The sequence below is a fragment of the Carettochelys insculpta genome, chromosome 11, assembly GCF_033958435.1.
Source record: "Carettochelys insculpta isolate YL-2023 chromosome 11, ASM3395843v1, whole genome shotgun sequence".
NCBI classification, from domain to species: Eukaryota; Metazoa; Chordata; order Testudines; family Carettochelyidae; genus Carettochelys; species Carettochelys insculpta.
The window spans coordinates 1440830-1463534 of NC_134147.1; the positions used below are offsets into that span (position 1 = coordinate 1440830).

At 64.0% G+C, this 22705-nt stretch overlaps 1 protein-coding gene across 2 annotated transcripts in view; it reads left to right on the top strand.

The window, feature by feature from the left end:
• Positions 1–22705, top strand: part of SEMA3F (semaphorin 3F) — a 74233-nt gene that overhangs the window by 34196 nt on the left and 17332 nt on the right. The window contains exons 3-6 of one of the 2 annotated variants that reach the window (XM_075005039.1): positions 1994–2154; positions 3797–3859; positions 4935–5054; positions 15315–15404. In XM_075005039.1, the coding sequence (XP_074861140.1) occupies positions 1994–2154; positions 3797–3859; positions 4935–5054; positions 15315–15404 (434 nt within the window). The remainder of the gene's footprint in view (positions 1–1993; positions 2155–3796; positions 3860–4934; positions 5055–15314; positions 15405–22705) is intronic. The other variant, XM_075005040.1, reaches the window with a different exon arrangement.

Sequence of the window (22705 nt, forward strand, 5' to 3'; positions counted from 1 at the left end):
GAAAGGCAGGTGCTCAGGGCTCTTCCCAGGGACCCCTGCCCCCTGTGCTACCCAGCTGTGCCCCGAGGCGGCTGTGGAGGCGACGGGAAGGCTGGCGAGTGGGTGCTGGAAAGCCCGGCGAGGGGTGGCTAGTGACATCCTACGTTTCCAGGAGGCCGGCCAGGGGAAAGTGGCGTCAGGCCCAGGGCAGGCCAGACCTTTAACTGCCAGGCTGCGAGTGGCTGGAGCTGCCTGCTGAGTCCGGGGTCCCCCTGTGCCTGGCGCTGCGTGAGCACGCGGCAAGAGGCCGGTGCCCCAGCAGCAGAGCAGCTCAGCCGGCAGTGTGCGCTCTACCAGGGGTGCACGTTCGCACGCTCCTCGGTGCACGTGGAAAAACGTGTTCCACCGAGGGATGGGAAAACTCCGCACACGGGTGGAAAAGGCTGTAGGGAATGTTGGTCCCCGTGCCCCACCAGCTGGCAGGTGGCCCAGAGGGGGAAGGCAACTGCCGATGGTCCCAGGCAGCGTGGTGCTCTGTCCTCTCCGCCTTACGACCCCAGCTGCTGAGGAGGCCTGGCTTAGCTTGGCGCTGTGGGCACAGATGCCCATGGCTGGCACCAGCCACTTCTGCATGCCCATGTCCTGGCACAGCTCTGCAGCCACCTGTGCCAGCCCCTCGCCAGCCTATCATGCTGGGCTCTCTGGCACAGCTGTGCTGCCCAGGTGCCAGGGCCTTGCCCGCCCGTCTCCCCTGCCGCACAGCTTGGCTAACCTACCTCAGTGCCAGTCACTGCCAGGGAAAGGATGCTCAGATGGGCCTTGCTGGAGATCCTGGCCCTTCACCCCTGTGGGTCTGCCTGCCCCACTTCTATGGGGCCAGGAGCTCGACAGGGCCCCATCCTCATTGGGGCGATGAGTTGGCAAGTCACTGGCACCTAACGCCTGGGGCTGGGAGAGGCCCCGGGGTTGAGCCCTGAGCGGCCAGCGCTGAGTGGTGCAGGCAGTGAGAAAGCTCTGCTACTGCAAGGGCCGGGCTGTGGTGGTTCCCTGCTGCCCCAGGCCTTGGCAGCACGTCTAGGGGGGGTCACACCATGCCAAGCAGCGCCCTGCACTGCAGCCAGGAGACGTTCACATCCCGTCCAGCTGCTCAGCAGGGCACCGACGGCTGGTTTGTGTCTCCCGGTGGTGCCCAGCCACACAGCCCTCGGCGCGCGTGTAAATATCTATTCTGCACAGGCCCCTGGCTCAGCAATTCATTTAACCTGTGCCTGGCCTGCTGGGCACCTAATCCCCTGCCTGGCCCTGGCCCTGGCCCTGCCCTGCCCTGCCCTGGGTAGAAGGACTGGCCCATGCCAGGGGGATGGTGGAAGATCAGTCCTGGTGTGGGGAGGGAATGCTGGACACTGGGCATGGAGGCTGGGTGCTCCAACCTGGCGGGGGAGACCCTGGCATGTGTGCACCCCAGATCTACTGGGGGGGTTGAACCCTGTGGCTGATGAAGCTGTGGTGGGCTTCTGGGCCCTGTCTTGTGGGGCAACTGCTCCTGTGCATGGGGCCATGGCTCTCACGGGACCCCAGCAGGAGCCGTCCCCTCCGCGGGTCCCCCCCCCAGCAAGCACCATCCCCTCCGCAGGTCCCCCCAGCAGGAGCCGACCCCTCCGCGGGTCCCCCCGGCAGAAGCCGACCCCTCCGCGGGTCCCCCCGGCAGGAGCCGTCCCCTCCACGGGTCCCCCCGGCAGGAGCTGACCCCTGCGCAGGACCCCCCAACAGGAGCCGACCCCTCCACATGTCCCCCCCGCAGCAAGCACCATCCCCTCCGCAGGTCCCCCCAGCAGGAGCCGACCCCTCCGTGGGTCCCCCAGCAGGCACTGTCCCCTCCGCAGGTTCCCCCTGCAGGTACCTTCCCCTCCACAGGACCCCCCAGCAGGAGCCGACCCCTCCGCGGGTCCCCCAGCAGGCACTGTCCCCTCCGCGGGTCCCCGGCAGGAACCGACCCTCTGTCTTTTGCCCGCAGAGCTGAAGGCCACCGGCACTGCCCACTTCTTCAACTTCCTGCTGAACTCCACGGACTACCGCATCCTGCTGAAGGACGAGGACCACGACCGCATGTACGTGGGCAGCAAGGACTACGTGCTCTCGCTGGACCTGCACGACATCAACCGGGAGCCCCTCATCGTAAGCACTGCCTCTGCCCTGCAGCGGGGCCTGGAGCCCACTGCCGGGGGGTGCGGCTGGGGCCGTGGGCCAGAGGGGAAGGGGAAGGGGTCCCCCTGCCCTGCATTGAGCCACTGCCGGGAGTGGGGGCAGCTGGGGCCGTGGGCTGGAGGGGAAGGGGAAGGGGTCCCCCGCCGTGCACTGAGCCACTGCTGGGGGGGCCGCAGGGGGCAGCTGGGGCCGTGGGCCGGAGCTCACCCAGCTGGGAATAAGGCATGCGTGGCTCTGGGCTGGGTTCGAAGCCGGCCCAGCCGGTGGGGACCACCCCGATGCTGCCCCCTCCCTGGGCACGCGGGCTGCTGGCTCCGGCTGGGCCCCTGCGGCCGTGGGGGAGGAGGAGGGAACTCGACCAGCCGGGAGCGCGGCAAGTGCTGCCCCTGCGTCCCTGCGCCTCCGCTCTCGCTGCACCCGGCACCTTCCCCGCGGCCTTCCCTGCCCCGGCTCCCGCTCCCGCTCCCGCTCCGCCCTGCTGGGGGCAGCTTCTCAGCTGGTCCCAGGGGCGCCCCAGCCAGGCACCTCCACCGCCCGGGTCCCCGCCCTGCCCCGGGGTGCTGTGCCCTGCCCCCGCCCTGCCCCGGGGTGCTGTGCCCTGCCCCCGCCCTGCCCTGGGGTGCTGTGCCCTGCCCCCACCCTGCCCCAGGGTGCTGTGCCCTGCCCCCACCATGTCCCAGGGTGCTGTGCCCTGCCCCTGCCCGTGGCCCCCGCCGTGTCCCAGGGTGCTGTGCCGTGTCCCCGACGTGTCCCAGGGTGCTGTGCCCTGCCCCCGCCCTGCCCCGGGGTGCTGTGCCCTGCCCCTGCCCATGACCCCCGCCCTGCCCCGGGGTGCTGTGCCCTGCCCCCGCCCTGCCCTGGGGTGCTGTGCCCTGCCCCCGCCCTGCCCCGCCCCGGGGTGCTGTGCCCTGCCCCTGCCCATGGCCCCCGCCCTGCCCCGGGGTGCTGTGCCCTGCCCCCACCATGTCCCAGGGTGCTGTGCCCTGCCCCCACCCTGCCCCGGGGTGCTGTGCCCTGCCCCTGCCCGTGGCCCCCGACGTGTCCCAGGGTGCTGTGCCCTGCCCCCGCCCTGCCCCGGGGTGCTGTGCCCTGCCCCCACCCTGCCCCGGGGTGCTGTGCCCTGCCCCTGCCCGTGGCCCCCGCCGTGTCCCAGGGTGCTGTGCCCTGCCCCCGCCCTGCCCTGGGGTGCTGTGCCCTGCCCCTGCCCGTGGCCCCCGCCGTGTCCCAGGGTGCTGTGCCGTGTCCCCGACGTGTCCTGGGGTGCTGTGCCCTGCCCCCGCCCGTGGCCCCCGCCGTGTCCCGGGGTGCTGTGCCCTGCCCCCGCCATGTCCCGGGGTGCTGTGCCTGGCTCTCACTGGCAGAGAGTGGCAGGAGATCCAGAACGGGCCCTTTCTGCTTCCTCGGGCTCCATGCCAGGTCCCACGTGAGGCTCCCGCCGGCAGCCCCCCTGCAGTTAGTTCAGCCTGGCAGGGCGCCGGCTGAGCGCCGAGCGGTGGCCGTTCCCACAGCCCAGCCCGGGCCCGGTGCTCTCGGAGGGGTGCCGAAGTTCTGCCAGAGCTAAACTTAGCCCCGGTGGAAACGCCCGGTGACCCTGGGGCGTCTCGTTTGTCAGATTCACTGGCCCGCGTCCCAGCAGCGCATCGAGGAGTGCGTCCTGTCGGGGAAGAACAGCAACGTGAGTGCCCGCGGGGGCCGGCCAAGGGGAGCGGTGGGTGCGCAGAGCCAGCTGGGACCCTGGGCCGGACGCCGCCAGCGAAGTCCCACCCGGCTGCCCAGTACGCGGCAGGAGCCAGGCCCAGCAGGGCGCCCCGTGGTACCTGCTGCCCTGCGCCTCGCACCCGTGGGCAAACGGCCTGGCATCCCTGCCTGCCCCGGGCGCCGGCTGGCCTGTGCCCATTGCAGGGAGCCGGCATGCGGGTGGTTACTCAGCCCCGTCTCCCTGGCGCAGGAAAACGCTGCGAGATGAGCCCAGGGCGGCTTCCTGCGAGCAGGGAATTTCTCTGGGATCTCACCACTGCACTGGCCCTGTGGACGCAGCGGGCATGGGGGGAGCCCCAGCTGCTCCAGCTGCTGCCTGCAGGGGGCGCTGTGGGGGGACAGGAGCTCTGGCTGTTGGGGGTCCCAGCGGGGGGCTCTCTGGGGGTGCAGGAGCTCTGGCTGTTGGGAGTCCCAGCACGGGGGGGGTCCCAGCAGGGGTGCAGGAGCTCTGGCTGTTGGGGGTCCCAGCGGGGGGCGCTCTGGGGGGTTCAGGAGCTCCCGCTGTGTGGGGGTCCCAGCGGGGGGCGCTGTGGGGGGACAGGAGCTCTGGCTGTTGGGGGTCCCAGCAGGGGGCGCTGTGGGGGGACAGGAGCTCTGGATGTTGGGGGTCCCAGCGGGGGGCGCTGTGGGGGGACAGGAGCTCTGGATGTTGGGGGTCCCAGCAGGGGACGCTGTCAGGGGGCAGGAACACAGGGCATGATGGGAGCTCCCTGCTGCCCCAGTCCCGTCCTCTCCCTGATGAGCCCTCAGGGCAGGAGCTGTCTGGGCCCATGGCCGGTGGGTGCCAGGGGACTGCGACCAGCCGCGCTATGGGCCCCCACCAGGCCTGGGCTCTTTGACTCCCTCTGCCCGCAGGAGCCCCAGGCTTGGCACTGGGCTGTGCCCCCCGCACCCTGCCACCCTCCCGGCTGCACGCCAGCCCCCAGCCCTGAGCGTGCTGTGAGCGGCCCTGGGGTCCTGTGCTGCCCCCCGACTCTCCTCCCGCTTCGCAGGGTGAATGTGCCAACTTCATCCGCCTGATCCAGCCCTGGAACCGCACCCACCTGTACGTCTGCGGCACCGGCGCTTACAACCCCGTCTGCACCTTCGTCAACAGAGGGCGCAAAGCGCAGGTGAGGGGCGGGCGCCACACGGCCACGGGGGCGCCCCGGGAGCTGCCGGGCACAGCGCTGCGGTGGGCGGGTGCCCGAGGGAGAACCACCCGCTCCCCTTCCCGGCGCCGAGTCCAGAGGGGCCACAGAGCATCTCCCCCTTGGGCGGCCCGGGAGGCTCAGCTAGCGACTTGCTCTCAGCCCAGGGGACCCTGGCCGGGGAGCGGAGCCAGGGCCAGGGTGCGCTGGTGCTACCCCCCTGCGCGAATGCCCTGAAGGCCGAGAGAGGCTGCACCTGCAGAGCGGCTGGGCCCCGCGCTGCGCGGCGCTGGGGGTCACAGAGATGCGCCATGCTCCTGAAGGTCTGCTGGGCACAGTCCTGGAGCAGCAGGGTCTCAGCTTGGGGCCTGGTGCACCTCACTAGCAAGTGGGCACTGCCAGGGCTGGGATGGGTCCCTCCTCGCGGCGTCCCCTGTAACCGGGCGCTGGGACGGCCGCCCAGGACAGAGTCGTGTGTCCCCAGCTGATGGGTGGGGCGTCACTGCCGGCAGCGAGCGTTTGGTGGTGGTGCGCACTCGCGTGTGCCGGGGGCACCTAACAAAACGTATTCCACACATGGGTGAATGTTGGAGGGAATGCTGGCGGGTGGGGATGGCGCCCAGGTCGCTGAGCGCTGGCGGGTGGGAGGTACAGGCGGGTGGGGATGGCGCCCAGGTCGCTGAGCGCTGGCGGGTGGGAGGGTACGGGGCAGGTGGGGATGGCGCCCAGGTCGCTGAGCGCTGGCGGGTGGGAGGGTACGGGGCAGGTGGGGATGGCGCCCAGGTCGCTGAGCGCTGGCGGGTCGGAGGTACAGGCGGGTGGGGATGGCGCCCAGGTCGCTGAGCGCTGGCGGGTCGGAGGTACAGGCGGGTGGGGATGGCGCCCAGGTCGCTGAGCGCTGGCGGGTGGGAGGTACAGGCGGGTGAGGATGGCACCCAGGTCGCTGAGCGCTGGCGGGTGGGAGGTACAGGCGGGTGGGGATGGCGCCCAGGTCGCTGAGCGCTGGCGGGTGGGAGGTACAGGCGGGTGGGGATGGCGCCCAGGTGGGTGAGCGCTGGCGGGTGGGAGGTACAGGCGGGTGGGGATGGCGCCCAGGTGGGTGAGCGCTGGCGGGTGGGAGGTACAGGCGGGTGGGGATGGCGCCCAGGTCGCTGAGCGCTGGCGGGTGGGAGGTACAGGCGGGTGGGGATGGCGCCCAGGTCGCTGAGCGCTGGCGGGTGGGATGTACCTGCGGGTGGGGATGGCGCCCAGGTCGCTGAGCGCTGGCGGGTGGGAGGTACAGGCGGGTGGGGATGGCGCCCAGGTCGCTGAGCGCTGGCGGGTGGGAGGTACAGGCGGGTGGGGATGGCGCCCAGGTGGGTGAGCGCTGGCGGGTGGGAGGTACAGGCGGGTGGGGATGGTGCCCAGGTCGCTGAGCGCTGGCGGGTGGGAGGTACAGGCGGGTGGGGATGGCGCCCAGGTCGCTGAGCGCTGACGGGTGGGAGGTACAGGCGGGTGGGGATGGCGCCCAGGTCGCTGAGCGCTGGCGGGTGGGAGGGTACGGGGCAGGTGGGGATGGCGCCCAGGTCGCTGAGCGCTGGCGGGTGGGAGGTACAGGCAGGTGGGGATGGTGCCCAGGTCGCTGAGCGCTGGTGGGTGGGAGGTACAGGCGGGTGGGGATGGCGCCCAGGTCGCTGAGCGCTGGCGGGTGGGAGGGTACGGGGCAGGTGGGGATGGCGCCCAGGTCGCTGAGCGCTGGCGGGTGGGAGGGTACGGGGCAGGTGCAGATGGCGCCCAGGTCGCTGTGAGGAGGGGTAACTAAGGGAGGAGCAGGCCTGGTACGTGTCACCTCAGTTTACACATGTGAATTCTGTCTGTCTGTGTTTGCCTCGGGCACTGGCCCTCAGAGGCAAGCGGGGCCACCTGGGCGCAGGCTCTTTTCCCTGTGCCCCAGCTCGGCCCTGGCCCAGGGCTGTTCTCACCTGTGCTCCCCGGGGGGTGTGGAAAGGTTTCCTGCAGCCTGGCTTAGTGGAGAGCTGGTGCCAAGCATGGCTCAGCAGCTGCGTCCCGTTAGTGGGCCCGTCTGGGCTGCGAATGGCTTCGTTTCCAGAGCCGCCTCGCGCCGGGGCTAGCGGAGGAGAAAGCAGCCACGCGAGTGCCGGGAGATTCACGGTGGGCTCCCGCCGCCCTCCCCAGTAGCCAGCCCAGTTCTGCAGCAGCAAGTCCCACTCGGGCGTGAGAGCTTGCGGTGGCGGGCAGACGGCCCTGCTGCTTGCCAAAGCTCCCTCCGCCGGAACGAGCACCGGCTGAGCCGGCCACAGTGCCGCCTGCGGTCACACGCGTCTCTGTGCGCCGCGCTGGAACAGGGCCCCCTCGGCTTTCCGTGGTTGGCCTGCGAGGGAGGGAGCTGCCCCCTGCCCTGGAGGAGGGGCTCCCCACAGCCGCAGCCGCTCCCACCCAGCTGTGATTGCCAGGGCGTGCGGGCCACGCCGTCTGGTGGCTCCTGTCCGGGACCTCACTGCACTTCCACTGGGGTCACATCCCACATGGCTGGAGCACCCCGAGCCCTAATGAAACCCGGCCCCTCGCTGGCTGCCTCCCCCTCCCCCCAAGGCCAAGGCAGGAAGGGGCTCGCCCCACCGAAGGAAGGGTCTACCCTGCTCTGGCCACACCTGCGGGACTGGCCACCTGTGGCTCCTCCCTCACTGGAGTGGGCGGGGCCTCTTGTTCACATTGGGCTCCGCCCACCAGTCCCAGCACCCAGCAGCAGGGCATCGCAGTGTGTGGGCGCCCGTGGAGGCGTTGGTTGGGTGACTGGCGAAGGCGGCGCTGGGCGTGGGATTGGGGTGATGGGCGTTGTGCTCCAGGGCAGGTGTCAGGAAGGGATTTCCCAGGCATGCGCAGAACAGAACTGGGGGCTCCTCTTTATTCCCGGCAGCCTGGCTGGCATCTCCTGTGGAGCACCCACGGGCATCAGAGGGCAACCTGGCGGAGTGCGGGTAAGGTCTGGGAAGCCCCAAGGCTGCGCCGGGGTGTTTGCTACTGTCCCAGCCTTGGCAGCCAGGGAGTCTCAGTCGGGGGTCGTGAGGGTGCAGCGGAGCAGAGGTCTCAGTTAGCAGCCCTGAGCCAGGCCTGTGGGATCTGGCCACGTGCAGCCCCAGCGGTGGGCCAGGAGGTCTGACGTCTAACTGAGGGTCTTGGGCCCCCCCAGAGCGCCCGGCGGGCTGTGATCGCCGGAGGGGACGTGGCACAGAGTGCTGCAGCTGCTCTGCTCTCCGCCAGTCCGGGGCGGGCACAGACCACGCTCACACTGGGCACGGCTCACTCGCGGCACAGGGTCTGCCCCGGGGGTGCTCCAGGGACGGGGGCAGGCCGGGAGGGGGCAGTTTTGTGCCCTTCCATGTAGGTCTGACCCCCCGGGTACCCACGCGGAATCCCTTCACTCTCACTGTCTAGGGGCACCTGCCCTGACCCTCCCTCAGCCTGACATCCTGTGGGTTTGCAGGGCCTTTCCCCGTCTCTGAGGTGTTAAGTCATCAGTGAGGCGGTGAGGGCCCACGCTCAGCACGCCCAGTGAGACAGCTGAGCTTGTCTTGGGGGCCGGTCAGGCCCAGGTCCAGCTGGGGGAGGTCTGGCAGCTCTGACCTCTGGAGCTGGGCCCCCAGGGAGCTGCCTTTTGGGCCCCAGCTTATAGTGAAACATGACTCTTGCTTAGCTGCTCCTTGAGCTAACATTTTACTCACCAGCCTGGTGCTGTAACCGTACGTTGTCTGATCCGCTGAGGCAGTGGGGCTTACCCGCGAAGCGCATGAATTACCCAGTGTGTTCGTCTCTACGGTGCTCCAGGACTGCTCGTTATCTCAGCAGCTACAGGCTCACATGGCTCCTCCTCTGAGCCTGTTGCCCAACTCCCTAACCCGTCACGCCCACCACCTGCCCGGGCTTACACCGAGCAGAACCAATTATCCAGCAGACAAACCAAGGAGAGCTGAGACAGACAACCAACAGGAAAGTGAGGGCCACCATCACCGACTGCGGATCCCACAGCCCCAGCTACCAGGGAGCGGCTCCTTGTCGAATGAAATGCTGTCAGACTGAGTTTTCTTTACCCAGCTTGAGATGCCTGTGTGCTAGGACGGCATTCTGGGCAGAGCCAGAGAAATCGACCCAGGGTATCTTTGCTTAAAATCTGAGCTACTTACAGGCCCTGGCTGGGATTTCCTTCTCACTGAGGCAAATCCCCCCAGCCACCACAGCACCTCTGCCAGCCCCACTGGCCAGCCAGGAGCCACGCAAACAACAACCTTAAGCCTGTTTCACCCAGCACTGCAGATTCTTCCAGACCCCAAAGGGCCCAGCCCCAGACCCCGGTCAATATACACTTGGCTCTTACCCACACAACGCTCACCAGTTCTTTAGATCCGATATCTACGGGGTTATTAACACAAAAGAAAGAGCAGGGTTAGAGAGAAGAGTGGTTAGAGCAACACTTCCCCGCGTCAGTCATAGCTACTGGTGCAGCCGGTGGTGTTACCTGCTGACTCTGGAGGGTCTCTGAAGGTTCGTGTCAGGGTACATAGATTCAGTCACTGGAGTGTTGTAGTTCCAGCCGCTGGGGTCCCCCTGCTGGGACATGGACCCTTGGCGACCCCAAGACAAAGGATCCAAGACAGACACTGCTAAGTCCGCACTATTGTTCTCCTCTTCGTTGTCCCTTGTGTCCAGGGACAAAGCCCTTTGTTCTTCCCAGAGGCCCTTGAGGGGCCGCCCCCACCCGACCCAGGTGGGCTGTTGTGGCCAGTTGCCATTGGATGAATCCCAGGCGACAGTCTCCAGTTTCTGAACTGGGCCCGGTCCTTGGTTTCAGCCCAGGTCCCCTGACCAGAGGGCTGCATCCCATTGACAGGTCCCAGCAGCTGGGATGTGGGTTCGGTGTGTGAGCACCTGGCCCCCCCGTCCCATTGTTCAGCCCATTGTCCTGGCTGGGGCTGAGCTCACACCTCCTGAGACGCGGCACTGACACATTTCTAACACAGCCACAGAGCCAAAACCTGCAAGTTTACCCACAGCCGTGAGTAGCACACACAGACTCAGGGCATCACCAGCGTTCCTTAGGCACCTCACGCCCACCCCCACCCCAGCACAGTATGTGGGGCCAAGAGCCACAGTGGGCATTAAAATGGCTTCCAGACCCCATATAAAATGTGGCCATGTGACCCTGTGTTGGTATCTGGGGCTGGTGGGCGCCGCTAGGGTGGGGTCTCCCCCTTACCAGCCAGGGGTGGACTGTGAGCGCGTGGGTCCCAGCTGTTGCTTTAGGCCTTAGAACGCAGCTACAGGAAGCGGCTGTCTACCCGCTCGACCCTGCTTTCACTAAAGCTGCCATTCGTATTATTCCGGGGTCCGGTACTCAGACTTGTTGGTCTTGGGCTTGCTTCCTGGATACCAGCAACACGGCCTCCTTGGGCCTCGCGTGCCAGCATCCCGTACCTTTCCAACAGGTCTCCTCCCCTGGCCAGCCACAGCTGTTCTGGTCCCTAGTCACGCCAGTGGGATTCCCGTGCTCGGCACTGTGATGGAGTGGGGGATACCTGTGTGTGTGTGTGTGTGTGGCTCACAGAGGGTGTGGGGCTCCTGCTGAGGGTAACCCTGACAACCAGGTAACACCTTTGTACTGCAGACAAAGGAGGAGGTGGAGCCTGAGGGGTTTGAATTGGAACTGGGAGTTGGAAGCAGTTAGACTGGGCTGGGAGAGAGAGAGACAAAGGAGGGGGCAAGGCCCTGGCTCTGGGGGCCCCTCGGGGCCTCCTCTCCCCAACATGGATGGGACTGGCTGTCTCTGCCGGCTGTACTGACTCCTCTGTACGATGCTGCGTCCTGTCGGCTAATAAACCTGCTGTTTTCCTGCTGAGTGAGAGACTCTCCTGCCTGCGGACAGGGTGCAGAGCTTTGGGGACCCCAGAACCCCATCACACTGGTGTCAGAAGTGGGATGTTCTGCACCCCGAGGATGGAGCATCCAGCAGTAAGTGACGGGGCCCCGGAAGAAGAGGGGCCTGCGAGACCCAGGTGTGCTGACGGGCAGTGAGGTGCAGTTCCCCAAGGCGGAGGGGCCTGCAGCTGAACCCAAGCAACTGCGGTTGTGGTCCTCGAGAGGGGGTGTAACACCCGAGGAGGGGTTACCCCTGGGAATCTGTTGGAGTCGGTCCCAGAAGGTGGAGGGGCCAAGAGCCCAACCCCCAGGAACAAGTGACCCCTGAGGAGGCTGATGCTGAATGAGTCCTTCCCAAGACAGGTTGCTCATGGTCCCTGAGAGCGGGTGTCACACTGAAGAAGGGGTTCCGCTGGGAGTCTGTTGGAGTCGGTCCCAGAGGGCAGAGGGGCCTACGGCCTAACCCCAGAGAGCTTGTGACCCGCAAGGAGCCTGGCACACTGAAGGGATTCTTCCAGGAAGCGTGGGGTGCAGAGGGCATCAGCCTGAGAGCCTGCAACCACGCTGAGCAACTCCGCTGTGAAGTGGCAGCACCTGGAAACCGAATCGAGATTAAAGAAGCTGGACAAGGCAGCGTGGATGTGCAGTGGCAGAGCTGAGGGTTAAGGAAAATCCTGCAGAGGTGAGCCCGGATCGGAGCAGGGAACCCTGGACTGCCTGGAGCTCTGAACCGAGTGGCCTGCCGCAGCTCAAGGAGGGAAGCAGCGATTCCAACCCATCATCTACTAGTGGCCAAGACAGACCTGCGAAGAGTTTTCCAGGCCTGGGCCAAGGAAGGTGCCTGTGTGTCTGTGCAGGAAAGCAGCTGATCCACTGGGAATGGCAAGTTGTCTGTGAGAGAAGCTGCTCCACCTTCTGTGTGTGTGTGGAGACCAGCCGGGGGGCTGGGACAAAGGAGAGAGTGTCTCCCATTGTCTGTCTGTGTTGAACAGCAGCAGCAGCCTGGGGAGAGAGCAGAGCCTGTGTTTGGAAAAGGTGCCAATGAGGAAACTAGCCCATTGTCTGAGGAAGATTCACCAGCCTGGGGTGCCTGGAGAGGGAACCCCAGGGAAGAGCATTCCAGGTGTGACTCTGAATCCAGCCATGGGGGCTGGAGCAGAGGGAATGGCTCTGGGATGGGCAGTGGTGTCCCTGCTAAGGACACTGGTCCTTGGTGCAAGAAAAGTGCTTCTGCTTCTGGGGAAGTGAATCCTTTGCCTGAGCCTGTGGGGGCTCGACATGGAGCCAAGATCCCAGAGCTGGATCTGAGGGCAGCTGAAGCCCAGATGGGAAGTGGGCCTGCCTCTGTGTCTCTCAGGGGGGATGATGCTTTAACTCGGTCTGATCCAGTTAGTATCATCAGGGAATCCCAGAGACCAGAAGATTCTGGTACTTGCTCTTTGCCTGATGCTGAGGTGTTACTGGGAGGGGGTGAGAGGACTCTGTCCTACCAGAGTCATCCTCTCGCCAGGACACAAGAACAGACGGGCAATGGAGTTACGCTGACTGATGAAGGTAAAGGAGCTGGTAGCAGAAGGGAGGAAAGGGACCCTGACCTTCTGTCCGGTGGTACTGGCTGTCTGCCTGGAGGGGGATTACATGGGAATCTGCCTGATGGGCCAGAAGTGATCCTGGGTGTAGGTGAACCCCAGGAGCTGGTTGTGGCTCAAGGGAGCAGTGCCCCTGTGGAGCCAGACAGGGGTGAGTTGTTGTTTGGGGGAGCTCTTGAGGAAGAGAATTTCCCTGAAACTTTTCCTGACCCGTCTGTGGGGACTGCAGACAATGGGAGTGAGGTGGAGGAGAGTGAACAGGAAAGGTGCTTGTCTGTAAGCACCAGAGCAACCCTTTGCCTGGGGAGAAGTTTGTTTCAGCTCCTGATGGCCAGGACCTGCCTGAGTGTGAAACCACTGGCTGTGCTCTGGAAGGGTCCAAAGCAGGCAGGGTAAAAGTCTCTCAGGAATTGGAAGTTGATGCAAGTAAAGTGAAAACTATCAGGGAGTGTGAGCAGCCCTGTGAGAACCAAGTAAAACAGCTGCACAGTCAGTCTCTGTAGCATGCAGGAGAGGGCCAGCAATTCCCCATCTCCAGATGGTGGAAACACATATTCTTATACTGGACTCCAATTCTGATTCCATGGGGAGCCAGTAGTTGGAGGTGGAAGGACAAAGGAGCTTTGGGCCTGGTGGGCCAGTGAGGAATAAACAGGAATTCCTCCATGTGGATTCTGCGTCTGGGACTCACAAAACAACTTTTAAAAACCAGTTTGGTTTGCAAATTTCCAAACTGGCAGGGAGGGGGCCGTCTCCCTGAGATCATCAATGGCCCAGCTCTTGTTAGAAGGGAGGGCACGGCCAGAGAGATCAAATTTCCGCCCCCAGGGGGCAAGAGAGAAGATTAGAACTTGATGGTGCTAAGAAAGGCCTCAGCCATTTATCCCCAAAATACCAGATTCTCAAGGATGTTGCACAAAGGTTGTGGTCTACCAAAGAGCAACGTAAATGTGCAGTTGCAATGGGTTTGTTCTGTTACTCACGCTGACTGCTGTAACCAAGGGGTGCTGCTACCAAAAGCTGTAGAATTGTACCATGTACTGAAGGTTTGGAAAGAGCCATGTGACATGATGACATTGCTGTAGAAGCATGAATTGTATGTTGAAGGAGTCTGTAACTCTGAAATGTCACCATTGTTCCCTGTAACTAGTCTTGCAACCTCTCACATGAGGAGGAACATTCCAAACCTATTGTGTGGCATGGAAGGGGAAACTGAGGCACCCAACCATTTTGGTGGTCTGGCTAAATGCCAAGGGTGGAAGCATTTGTACCTTCCTTTACTGGACTGTAACTGAATTCCAAACATTGGCTGGAGCAGCTGTATGGACTGGTGGGCAGACAGGGCAGGGCCCAGACCAGAAAAGAACTATTTGATCTGTTGGTGCTGCAGCATCTGTATGGGCTCTGCCTGCCCGACTTGAGAACGTGGCTGATGGACCAGAGACAGAAGCAGGGAGACCGACCAAACTGAGGGAACTAAAGGGACTTGCCCGGCTGCATCACATGAAAAGGGCCAAGACCAAGCTCCTGAGTTAGAGCCTCCCCCAGCAGGATTATGACATGGAGGTGGTAACATCGAGGGGAGAACAGAGGGTACAGCCGATGCCCGATCACGAGGGGAGGGCCCCGAACTTCCCCAGGTCAGTGGCTGAGTGACCCCGCTCAGTTCGGTCTGGAAGGGGGGAGAGATGTGATGGAGTGGGGGATACCTGTGTGTGTGTGTGTGTGGCTCACAGAGGGTGTGGGGCTCCTGCTGAGGGTAACCCTGACAACCAGGTAACACCTTTGTACTGCAGACAAAGGAGGAGGTGGAGCCTGAGGGGTTTGAATTGGAACTGGGAGTTGGAAGCAGTTAGTCTGGGCTGAGGGAGAGAGAGACAAAGGAGGGGGCAAGGCCCCGGCTCTGGGGGCCCCTCGGGGCCTCCTCTCCCCAACATGGATGGGACTGGCTGTCTCTGCCTGCTGTACTGACTCCTCTGTACGATGCTGTGTCCTGTCGGCTAATAAACCTGCTGTTTTCCTGCTGAGTGAGAGACTCTCCTGCCTGCGGACAGGGTGCAGAGCTTTGGGGACCCCAGAACCCCATCACAGGCACAATGGGGCGAGACGTTCTGTCCTGCGTACCCGCTGCAGCAGGTGACTGCCCGAGCAGTGTGCCCACCGGGTGTTCTCGCCTGCACCTGCTCCTGTTCTGGGTGCTTTCTGCAGCCTCACGTCATACTTCAATATGGAGCAGTTCTCCCCTCTGTGCAAGGGGCTGCGCGTCTGAATGGAACGGAGGCTGGATTAACAGCTTTCTTCTTCTTGTCGTGTCCGTGCCTACAGTCACAGGTGTTAACGTTGTGATCCTGTTGTGGTTTAACGCTTCAAGTAGTCGCAGCCCGTACAGGTGCGCAATGGTCAAAACCATGGCTCTTAATGTCTCGGATGTTGCAAAAACATCTCTTAACTAAACGGGTCTTAACTGCGGTTCCTTATCATCTGCTCCTCCTCTGGGCCAGGCACGCCCCTTCCAGCACCCCAGGGCTGGCTTTTGTTCAGCGAGTGAACGTCCCACACGCACGGCTTTGGGTTCCTTGGTCTGGTGCGTAGAACCCTTCCTCTCTCCCCTTTGTCCTGCTCGCTGAGCAGCGTGCCTTCCGTCGGCTGGAGTAACGCCCTCCCCGCGCTGCAGCCCCTCCCGCTGTGCCCCTCCCCGGGCGGCCCCCGGCCTCTAACTCTCTGCACTGCTCCTTCTCCTCAGGCCTTTGCGCTGACCCCAAGCATCCAACCGGCAGGCCGGGGAAGCCGAGCGGCCGACTCCTCCCACAGCCCGACATCAGCAGAACGCCAGGTGGGACTCGCACGCAGCCGCCGACGGGCGGGAGCCGGCTCCCCCCACCGCATGCACCTAACCGCTAACCTGCCAGGCACCCCCTCGCAACGGCTGGGCTGCGTGTGCACCGCCTGGGCCTTGCCTCTCCGACTAACGCCTCGCTCCGCAGGGACGCTGTCAGGGCCCGGTGCTGCACCCGGCCGCCGGAGCCCCGTCGGAACGGGGTGGAAGTGGGGGTGTTGGGCCCAGTTTGGAGCGTGAGCTGCCGGAGCCGTCGCAGGTGCTGCCCCGGCTGGCTCTGCACTTGGACTGCAGTGCCACCACTGGGCAGGGGAGCAGGCCCGGCCCCCGCCGGAGACGCACTGCCCTGGTTAGTCCGGCACAGGCGGCTTGGGTGCAGGACGGGCTGCGTGGCTCCTTGCACCACCTTCCCGAGGGCTGGCGGCCAGGCCGGCTCACTGCATGGAGGGGCAGCCGATCCCTCTCGCTGCCCCGTAACGGCTCTGGGGCCGGGGGCAATCAGGTGCTCCCAGTCCCAGGGGGAATCTCAGCTTCTGATGAGCTTTGATTTCCCCTGTCTACTGCTCCTCCTGCACCCTGAGCACCTGCCTCATCCACTCTGCCCTCCTGACACCAGCTGCCCCCAGAGCCCATTCCAGAGCTCAGGAATCCAGGCCGCTCTTTCCCTCCCCCCGGGGCTGCCCCCCGAGCCCATTCCAGAGCTCAGGAATCCAGGCTGCTCTTTCCCTTTTCCCGGGGCTGCCCCCTGAGCCCATTCCAGAGCTCAGGAATCCAGGCCGCTCTTTCCCTTTTCCCGGGGCTGCCCCCAGAGCCCATTCCAGGGCTCAGCAATCCAGGCCGCTCTTTCCCTCCCCCCCGGGTCTGCCCCCAGAGCGCATTCCAGGGCTCAGGAATCCAGGCCGCTCTTTCCCTCCCCCCCGGGTCTGCCCCCAGAGCGCATTCCAGGGCTCAGCAATCCAGGCCGCTCTTTCCCTCCCCCCGGGGCTGCCCCCAGAGCCCATTCCAGGGCTCAGCAATCCAGGCCGCTCTTTCCCTCCCCCCCGGGTCTGCCCCCAGAGCCCATTCCAGGGCTCAGCAATCCAGGGCAGGGCTTGTCTCCCCGGGGCAGCCAGTGGGGGTGTCGCCCGTGCCCTCCCTCCCCGTGGGGATGGGCTGTTTGCACCAGGAGGGTTACTGATGGAGAGCTGAGAGGCCGACGTCCCCGCCAGTGCCGCGAGCTCTGCATCCCTCCCACACGCTCTCCCCCGGGCACCAAAAGCCCCACCTGCCCACGCTCGATGGCATCTCTGCTGGGGCCCCGCCCCGAGGGCCAGCCCCTGTGCAGGTGTCAGGCTGGCCCCCACCCTCATTGTGCCCTGGAACCTGGGGGCCACAGCAGCTGCTGGCGAGGGGGGCTGAGACCTGGACGTGGGGCTAGATCCCTGAGGCAGCCGTGCCGGGTTAGAGAGAAGAACCCTGATGGGGTCACCAAGACCAGAGCACCCCCCTGCCCTGGCTGCCTCCTGGGCTGGGCTCTGGTGCCCTGCTCGCCTCTGCCATCCCAGGGGAGGTGTGGGTGGCAGCCCCCCCCCCTGTGTCTTCCCAGCCCCTCTTGCCCGCTTGAGTCTCTCCCCAACCTGAATTCCTGCCCCAGCCTGGCTGCGGTCCGGCTCTGCTCCTCAGGGCCCGGCATGGGGCTGTGTGAGGCCCCCACCCCAGAGGAGCTGCGCGCTCCCCGCTCGGCTGTGGGCCACCTGTCCAGCAGCCCGCCCGACAGGCAGACTGCCGTGCCAGGAGCCACCCCTCCGTGCAGCCCTCGGCCGGAAAGGAAGCGCCCCCTTTGCCGTCTCCCCAGGGTCAGCGCTGTCTGGGCAGGGCCCCACGGACAGAAGGAGGTGTCACGAGGCAGGCAGCCGACGTCCTGGGGAAACTGGTCAAGCTCTGCTCAGCAGAGTGGGGGCAGTCCGGAGCGTCTGTAAGCTCTGCCCGTCCGGAGCGACCCCGCGCACCCAGGGCTCAGGCCTGCCTGGCTGTGAGCAACCCCCTCCTCGCACCGGCTCACGGTACCGCACTCCTGCTAGAATTGCGCCAAGCCTGCGAACCAGTCTGTGCCGACGGGCCCTGGGAGTCCTGCTGGGCTCGGGAGGGCCGGCAGTTCAGGTGCCAGCCCCTGGAGTCACGGGGCTCTGCAAGGAATGCAGCTTGTGGCTGCTTTCCAGAAGCATGAGAGCCAATGGCTGTAGCGATTCGCCAGCCAGGATAGTCATGGGAGCATTTGCGTGGTGGGGATGCTCACGGGAGGCCTGGGCACCGGGCTGCTCCAGAGGTGCCCTTTATCACGGTCTTCTGCTTCAAAAGGCTCGGCCATCCACTCGGGGACCGGGAAAAGTACCACGTGGCCGTGGCTGCCAGTCACGCACTCGTGCCAAGGTGGCAGTGAGGTTCTGGGGAAGCCGTGGCCCAAACAGAAAGGAGCTCAGCTCGCCGAGTGCCGAGCCGGTGTGACAGGGCAAAGGGCTTTCGTTGGCTGGGGCTGGCCGGTGCCGGTGGGTTTCCAGTGACCCTTCATCGGCTCAAGTGACTGCTGAATTGCAGCTGCCGTTGCTGCTGCTCCTGCAGAGGGTGCCGCATGTTTGCACGCAGCGTGAGGATGGTGAGCTGGGCGCCAGGGTGCGGGGCAGACCCTGCCCTGGGGGGATGCACCGTGGGAAGGCAGTTGCGAGCGTTACCCATTGTCCCCACGCTGAGGGCTCTGCTCCATCCCACTCATCACTCATGTCCCAGGGCGGCTCCGGGGGCATCCACGCCCCCCACCCTGATCGGCTCATTCCGCCCAAAGCGCTGACACGAGCAAGTCCTCGGCTGGCAGAGGGCTCCGGGGGGGAGATTAGTCCTGCCAGATCCCATCCATCTTGAAGACAGCTCAGCCCAGCTCAGCAGAGCCCGTGTGCGTGTGTGAGACCGGGCTGAGCTCAGCGGTTAGCTATTTGAACCCTGCGTCTCGCTTCCAGCCCAGTCACCGTGCCCCGGGGCCGTCGCCGGCCTGCTTGTCATCCCCTCGTTAGACATTCCAGCAGTCAGCGGCGATGCACGCAGAACGTCTGGGCTGGACACCCTGCAATGCTCCAGCGGGGAGCTTTTCGGTTACAAAGGAGCAGTTTTTGTTTCTTTCCACAAATGCCCCTTTTTCTTCGGGTGCAGACCGTCGCCAGCTTTGCTTCTGGTTTCCTGCAAACACTCTGGTGCCTTTTTTAAACTGCAGTTCTTTTATCCAAGCGGCAGTCGAAGGGCCGGATGCATTTTTTTCTTTCTGAAGCCTCGGGCAATGAAAAGTTGCAGCGACCGTTTGGAGAAGGACGTCAGTTAGAAAACACCCTTACACCCTTTGCAAAACAGAACGGGGGGCCGTTTCGAACCCTCCGGAAGGAAAACGAGGGCTGGCCCTGGACTCCAGGCACAAAAGCAGAAGACTCCAGCTCAGGTGATGGGAAGGGTGTGATGGGGTTCAGGGGTCCCCCAGCGCTGCACCCCGGCCGCAGGCAGGAGTGACTCTCACCCGGCAGGTAGAACAGGAAGTTTATGAGGCGCCAGAGGCCCAGCTCAGCACAGAGGGGTCAGTGCAGCCGGCAGAGACAGTCATTCCAACCCGCCCTGGGGAGAGGAGCCCGAGGGGGGCCCCTCTGGGGTGTAGCCTCCCCCTTGCTAGCCTGGCTGCCCTCCAACTCCCTCTCCCCCAGCTTCTAACTGCCACCTCCCATTCAAACCCCCCCCCCCCACCCCGCTTTGTCTCCTCCCTCCTCTTTGTTCAGAGCAGAGGTGTTACCTGCCAGCTTAGGTTATAGCCCCAGGGTCATCCTTAGCCGCTGGGAGCTGCTCTGCTTGTCTCCCACATCCAGCCTGAGTCTCACACAGGCACTCCCCCCACTCCAGCACTCTGACAGCCTCCACTTTAGCTGGCTCTGGCTTTAAGCAGCCGCTGCCCACCTTGTGGCCCAGGTAGGTCACCTCAGCCATTCCCACCTTGCACTTCCCTGCCTTGACAGTCAGACCGGCCTTCTGGAGTCGGTCCAGCACCTGCTTGACCTGGGACACATGGTCCTCCCACGTCTGGCTGAAGATGCAAATGTCGTCCATGTAAGCCAGGGCAAAGCTCTCCATCCCTTTCAGTAGCTGGTCCACCAGACGCTGGAAGGTAGCGGGTGCCCCCTTGAGGCCAAAGGGCAGGACCAGGAACTCGTAGAGCCCCACAGGGGTGATGAAAGCCGACTTGAGCCGGGCATCTTGGTCTAATGGCACTTGCCAGTACCCCTTGGTGAGGTCTATGGTGGTGAGGTAACGGGCTCCCCCCAGCTTGTTTAAAAGGTTATTAGGCCTGGGCATGGGGTAGGCGTCCGATACAGTGATGGCGTTAAGCTTGCGATAGTCCACACAGAACCGAACAGACCCATCTTTTTTAGGGACTAACACCACGGGAGAGGCCCAGGGGCTGGAGGAGGGTTGGATCACCCCCAGAGCCAGCATGTCTTCAACCTCCCGCTCTATGTCCTGAGCCGTCCTCCCTGTGGCTCTGAATGGCACACACTTGATAGGGGCGTGGGTGCCTGTCTCTATTCGGTGGACAGCCAGGTCACTGCGTCCGGGTCTGTCCGAGAACAGCTGTTCGTGCTAATGCAGCACCTCCTTGATCTCCGTCTGCTGGGCAGGGGTCAGCTGGTCTGAGAGGGGAACAGACTCCAGCAAGGAGCCGGCTCCAGTCCCTGTGAGCAAATCCACCAAGGGATCATCCCCCTGCCCCTCCCAGTGCCTGCAAACGGCCAGCACCAAGTTCTGTCTGTCCCAGTAAGGTTTCATCATGTTCACATGATAGACCCGGTGGCTGTGGGCCCGGTTCGACAGTTCCACCACATAATTCACCTCATTCAGCTGTTTGACGACCTTGAAGGGCTCATCCCAGGCCACTTGCAGCTTGTTCCACCGCACAGGTACAAGGACCACCACTTGGTCCCCGGTGGCATAGGCTCGGGCCCTGGCGTTACGGTCATACCAGACCTTTTGCTTCCTTTGGGCCATGGAGAGGTTCTCCCTGACCAGGTCCATGAGCTCAGTGAGTTTTTCCCGGAAGGTCAGTACATACTGTACCACTGACTCCCCTTCAGGAGAGGCCGTCCCCTCCCACTCTTCTCTGAGCAAGTCCAAGGGTACCCGTACCCTCCTTCCGTACAGCAGCTCAAACGGGGAGAACCCCGTGGATTCCTGGGGCACCTTCCTGTATGCAAACAGCAGGTGGGGTAAGTACTTGTCCCAGTCGTGGGGGTATTGATTCATGAAGGTTCTCAGCATCTGCTTCAGAGCCCCATTGAACCTCTCCACCAGCCCATTGGTCTGTGGGTGGTAGGCTGTGGCCCAGGTGTGCCGGACCCCACACTTGTCCCACAAACTTTGCAGCAGGGCCGACATGAAGTTGGACCCCTGATCTGTGAGGACCTCCTTGGGGAACCCCACTCTGCTGAAAATGGACAGCAGTGCATCTGCCACGGTGTCAGCGTCGATAGAGGTCAAGGCCACTGCTTCTGGGTATCGCGTGGCAAAATCTACCACCACCAAGACATATTTCTTCCCCGAACGCGTTGCCTTGCTGAAGGGGCCCACTATGTCTATAGCCACTTTCTGGAAAGGCTCCTCTATGATGGGCAGTGGCCTCAGGGCAGCTTTCCCCTTGTCCCGGGTCTTCCCCACCCTCTGGCAGGGATCGCAGGACAGGCAATACAGACGGACAGCTGCAAAGATCCCTGGCCAGAAAAAGTTCTGTAACAACCTTTCCCTGGTGCGGTGGATCCCCTGGTGTCCTGCGAGCGGGACATCATGGGCTAGGTACAGCAACCTGCGCCGGTACTTCTGGGGAACCACCAGCTGCTTCTGGACCTCTCATGGCTCCGCTTTGCATCTGGGAGCCCATTCCCGGTACAGGAATCCCTTTTCCCGCAGGAATCTCTCCCTGCAGCCCTCCCCCAGCTGTGGAGCTGGGCTGAGACTGGCCAGTTCCCTCAGCTTCTGCAAGGAGGGGTCTCTCTGCTGCTCTGCCTGGAACTCTTTGGCCGGGGCAGGGGTGGCAGCCACTTCCCCTTCCCTGCCTGGCTCCAGAACCACCAGCCTGTGAGACCTGGTTTTTGGGGGCCCCCTTTCTCTCAGGGTTGGCCCCTGTGGCTTCTGTGGCTTTGGCTGGGCCTGTGCCCCCGAACCTGGGCACAGCACCCCTCATTTTCTTTGGCTGAGAGTCAAGACCAGGGCACGAGGGCGTTCACCTGGCTAGTTCTCCAGGTCACCCCCCCATCAGTACATCTGCCGGCAAATGGCTGTGCACGCCCACGCCCTTGGGGCCTTCCTTCTTCCCCCATTTCAGGTGCACCCTCGCCATGGGCACCTTGAAAGGGGTCCCATCAATTCCTGTTATTGTCAGGTGGGAATTGGGTATCATGCGGCCCGGTGCCACCACCCCGGGTCGGGCCAGTGTCACGTCAGCGCCTGTGTCCCAGAACCCTGTGACCTTTTTCCCGTCTACCTCGAGGGGTGTGAGACACTCGCTCCGCAGAGGCAGTGCCGCCCCCACTCTGTAAACTGACCTCTGAGCATTTGGTCCCCCTGAGGAGCTGGTCTGTGGGGCGGACTCGGCCCAGTCCGAGTACCCACTGTCAGCACCACCCGCCTTGGCCGCCAGCCCCTCTGGCTTCTGGGACTCCACCCAGTTGACTCCATGACCCCCCAGCCTGCTCAACCTGTGAGCTTGGGGCGCTGGGCTGCTCTATGCCCCTTTCGCCCACAGCGATAACAGCCTGGGTCTTGTTGTGTCCCTCGGGCCGGCTGCTCTGTCCAGGCTCTGCTTGGCTCTCTGGGGGGTGGGTGGCTGGCCCCTCTTTCCTGGGCTTGCCCAAGAGGTGGTCCCCTCTGTCGTACAGTCAGGAACCGGTCTCTCTGAGACTCCCGGTCTCTCCGGGACTCCCTCTCTTTGTGGGGCTCACTTTCAAACATGGACTCGCTGCTTGTGAAGTCATCCACCAGCTTCCCTGCACTGTGTGGATCCCCGGGGGTCTGGTCCTCAAGCCACATCCTCAGGTCAGGTGCGCACATCTCATAGAATCGCTCCAGGACCGCCAGCTCGACCAGGTCCTCTACGGACTGGACTCCCATCATGAACACCCACTTCCGGTAGTATTGCCTCAGGCGGGCGGTTGTATCTACATGGGTTTCCTCTGGCCTCTTCTGCGCCTCCCGGAACTTCTTCTTGTACATCTCCGGGGTCAGCCCGAACTTATGCAGCAGGG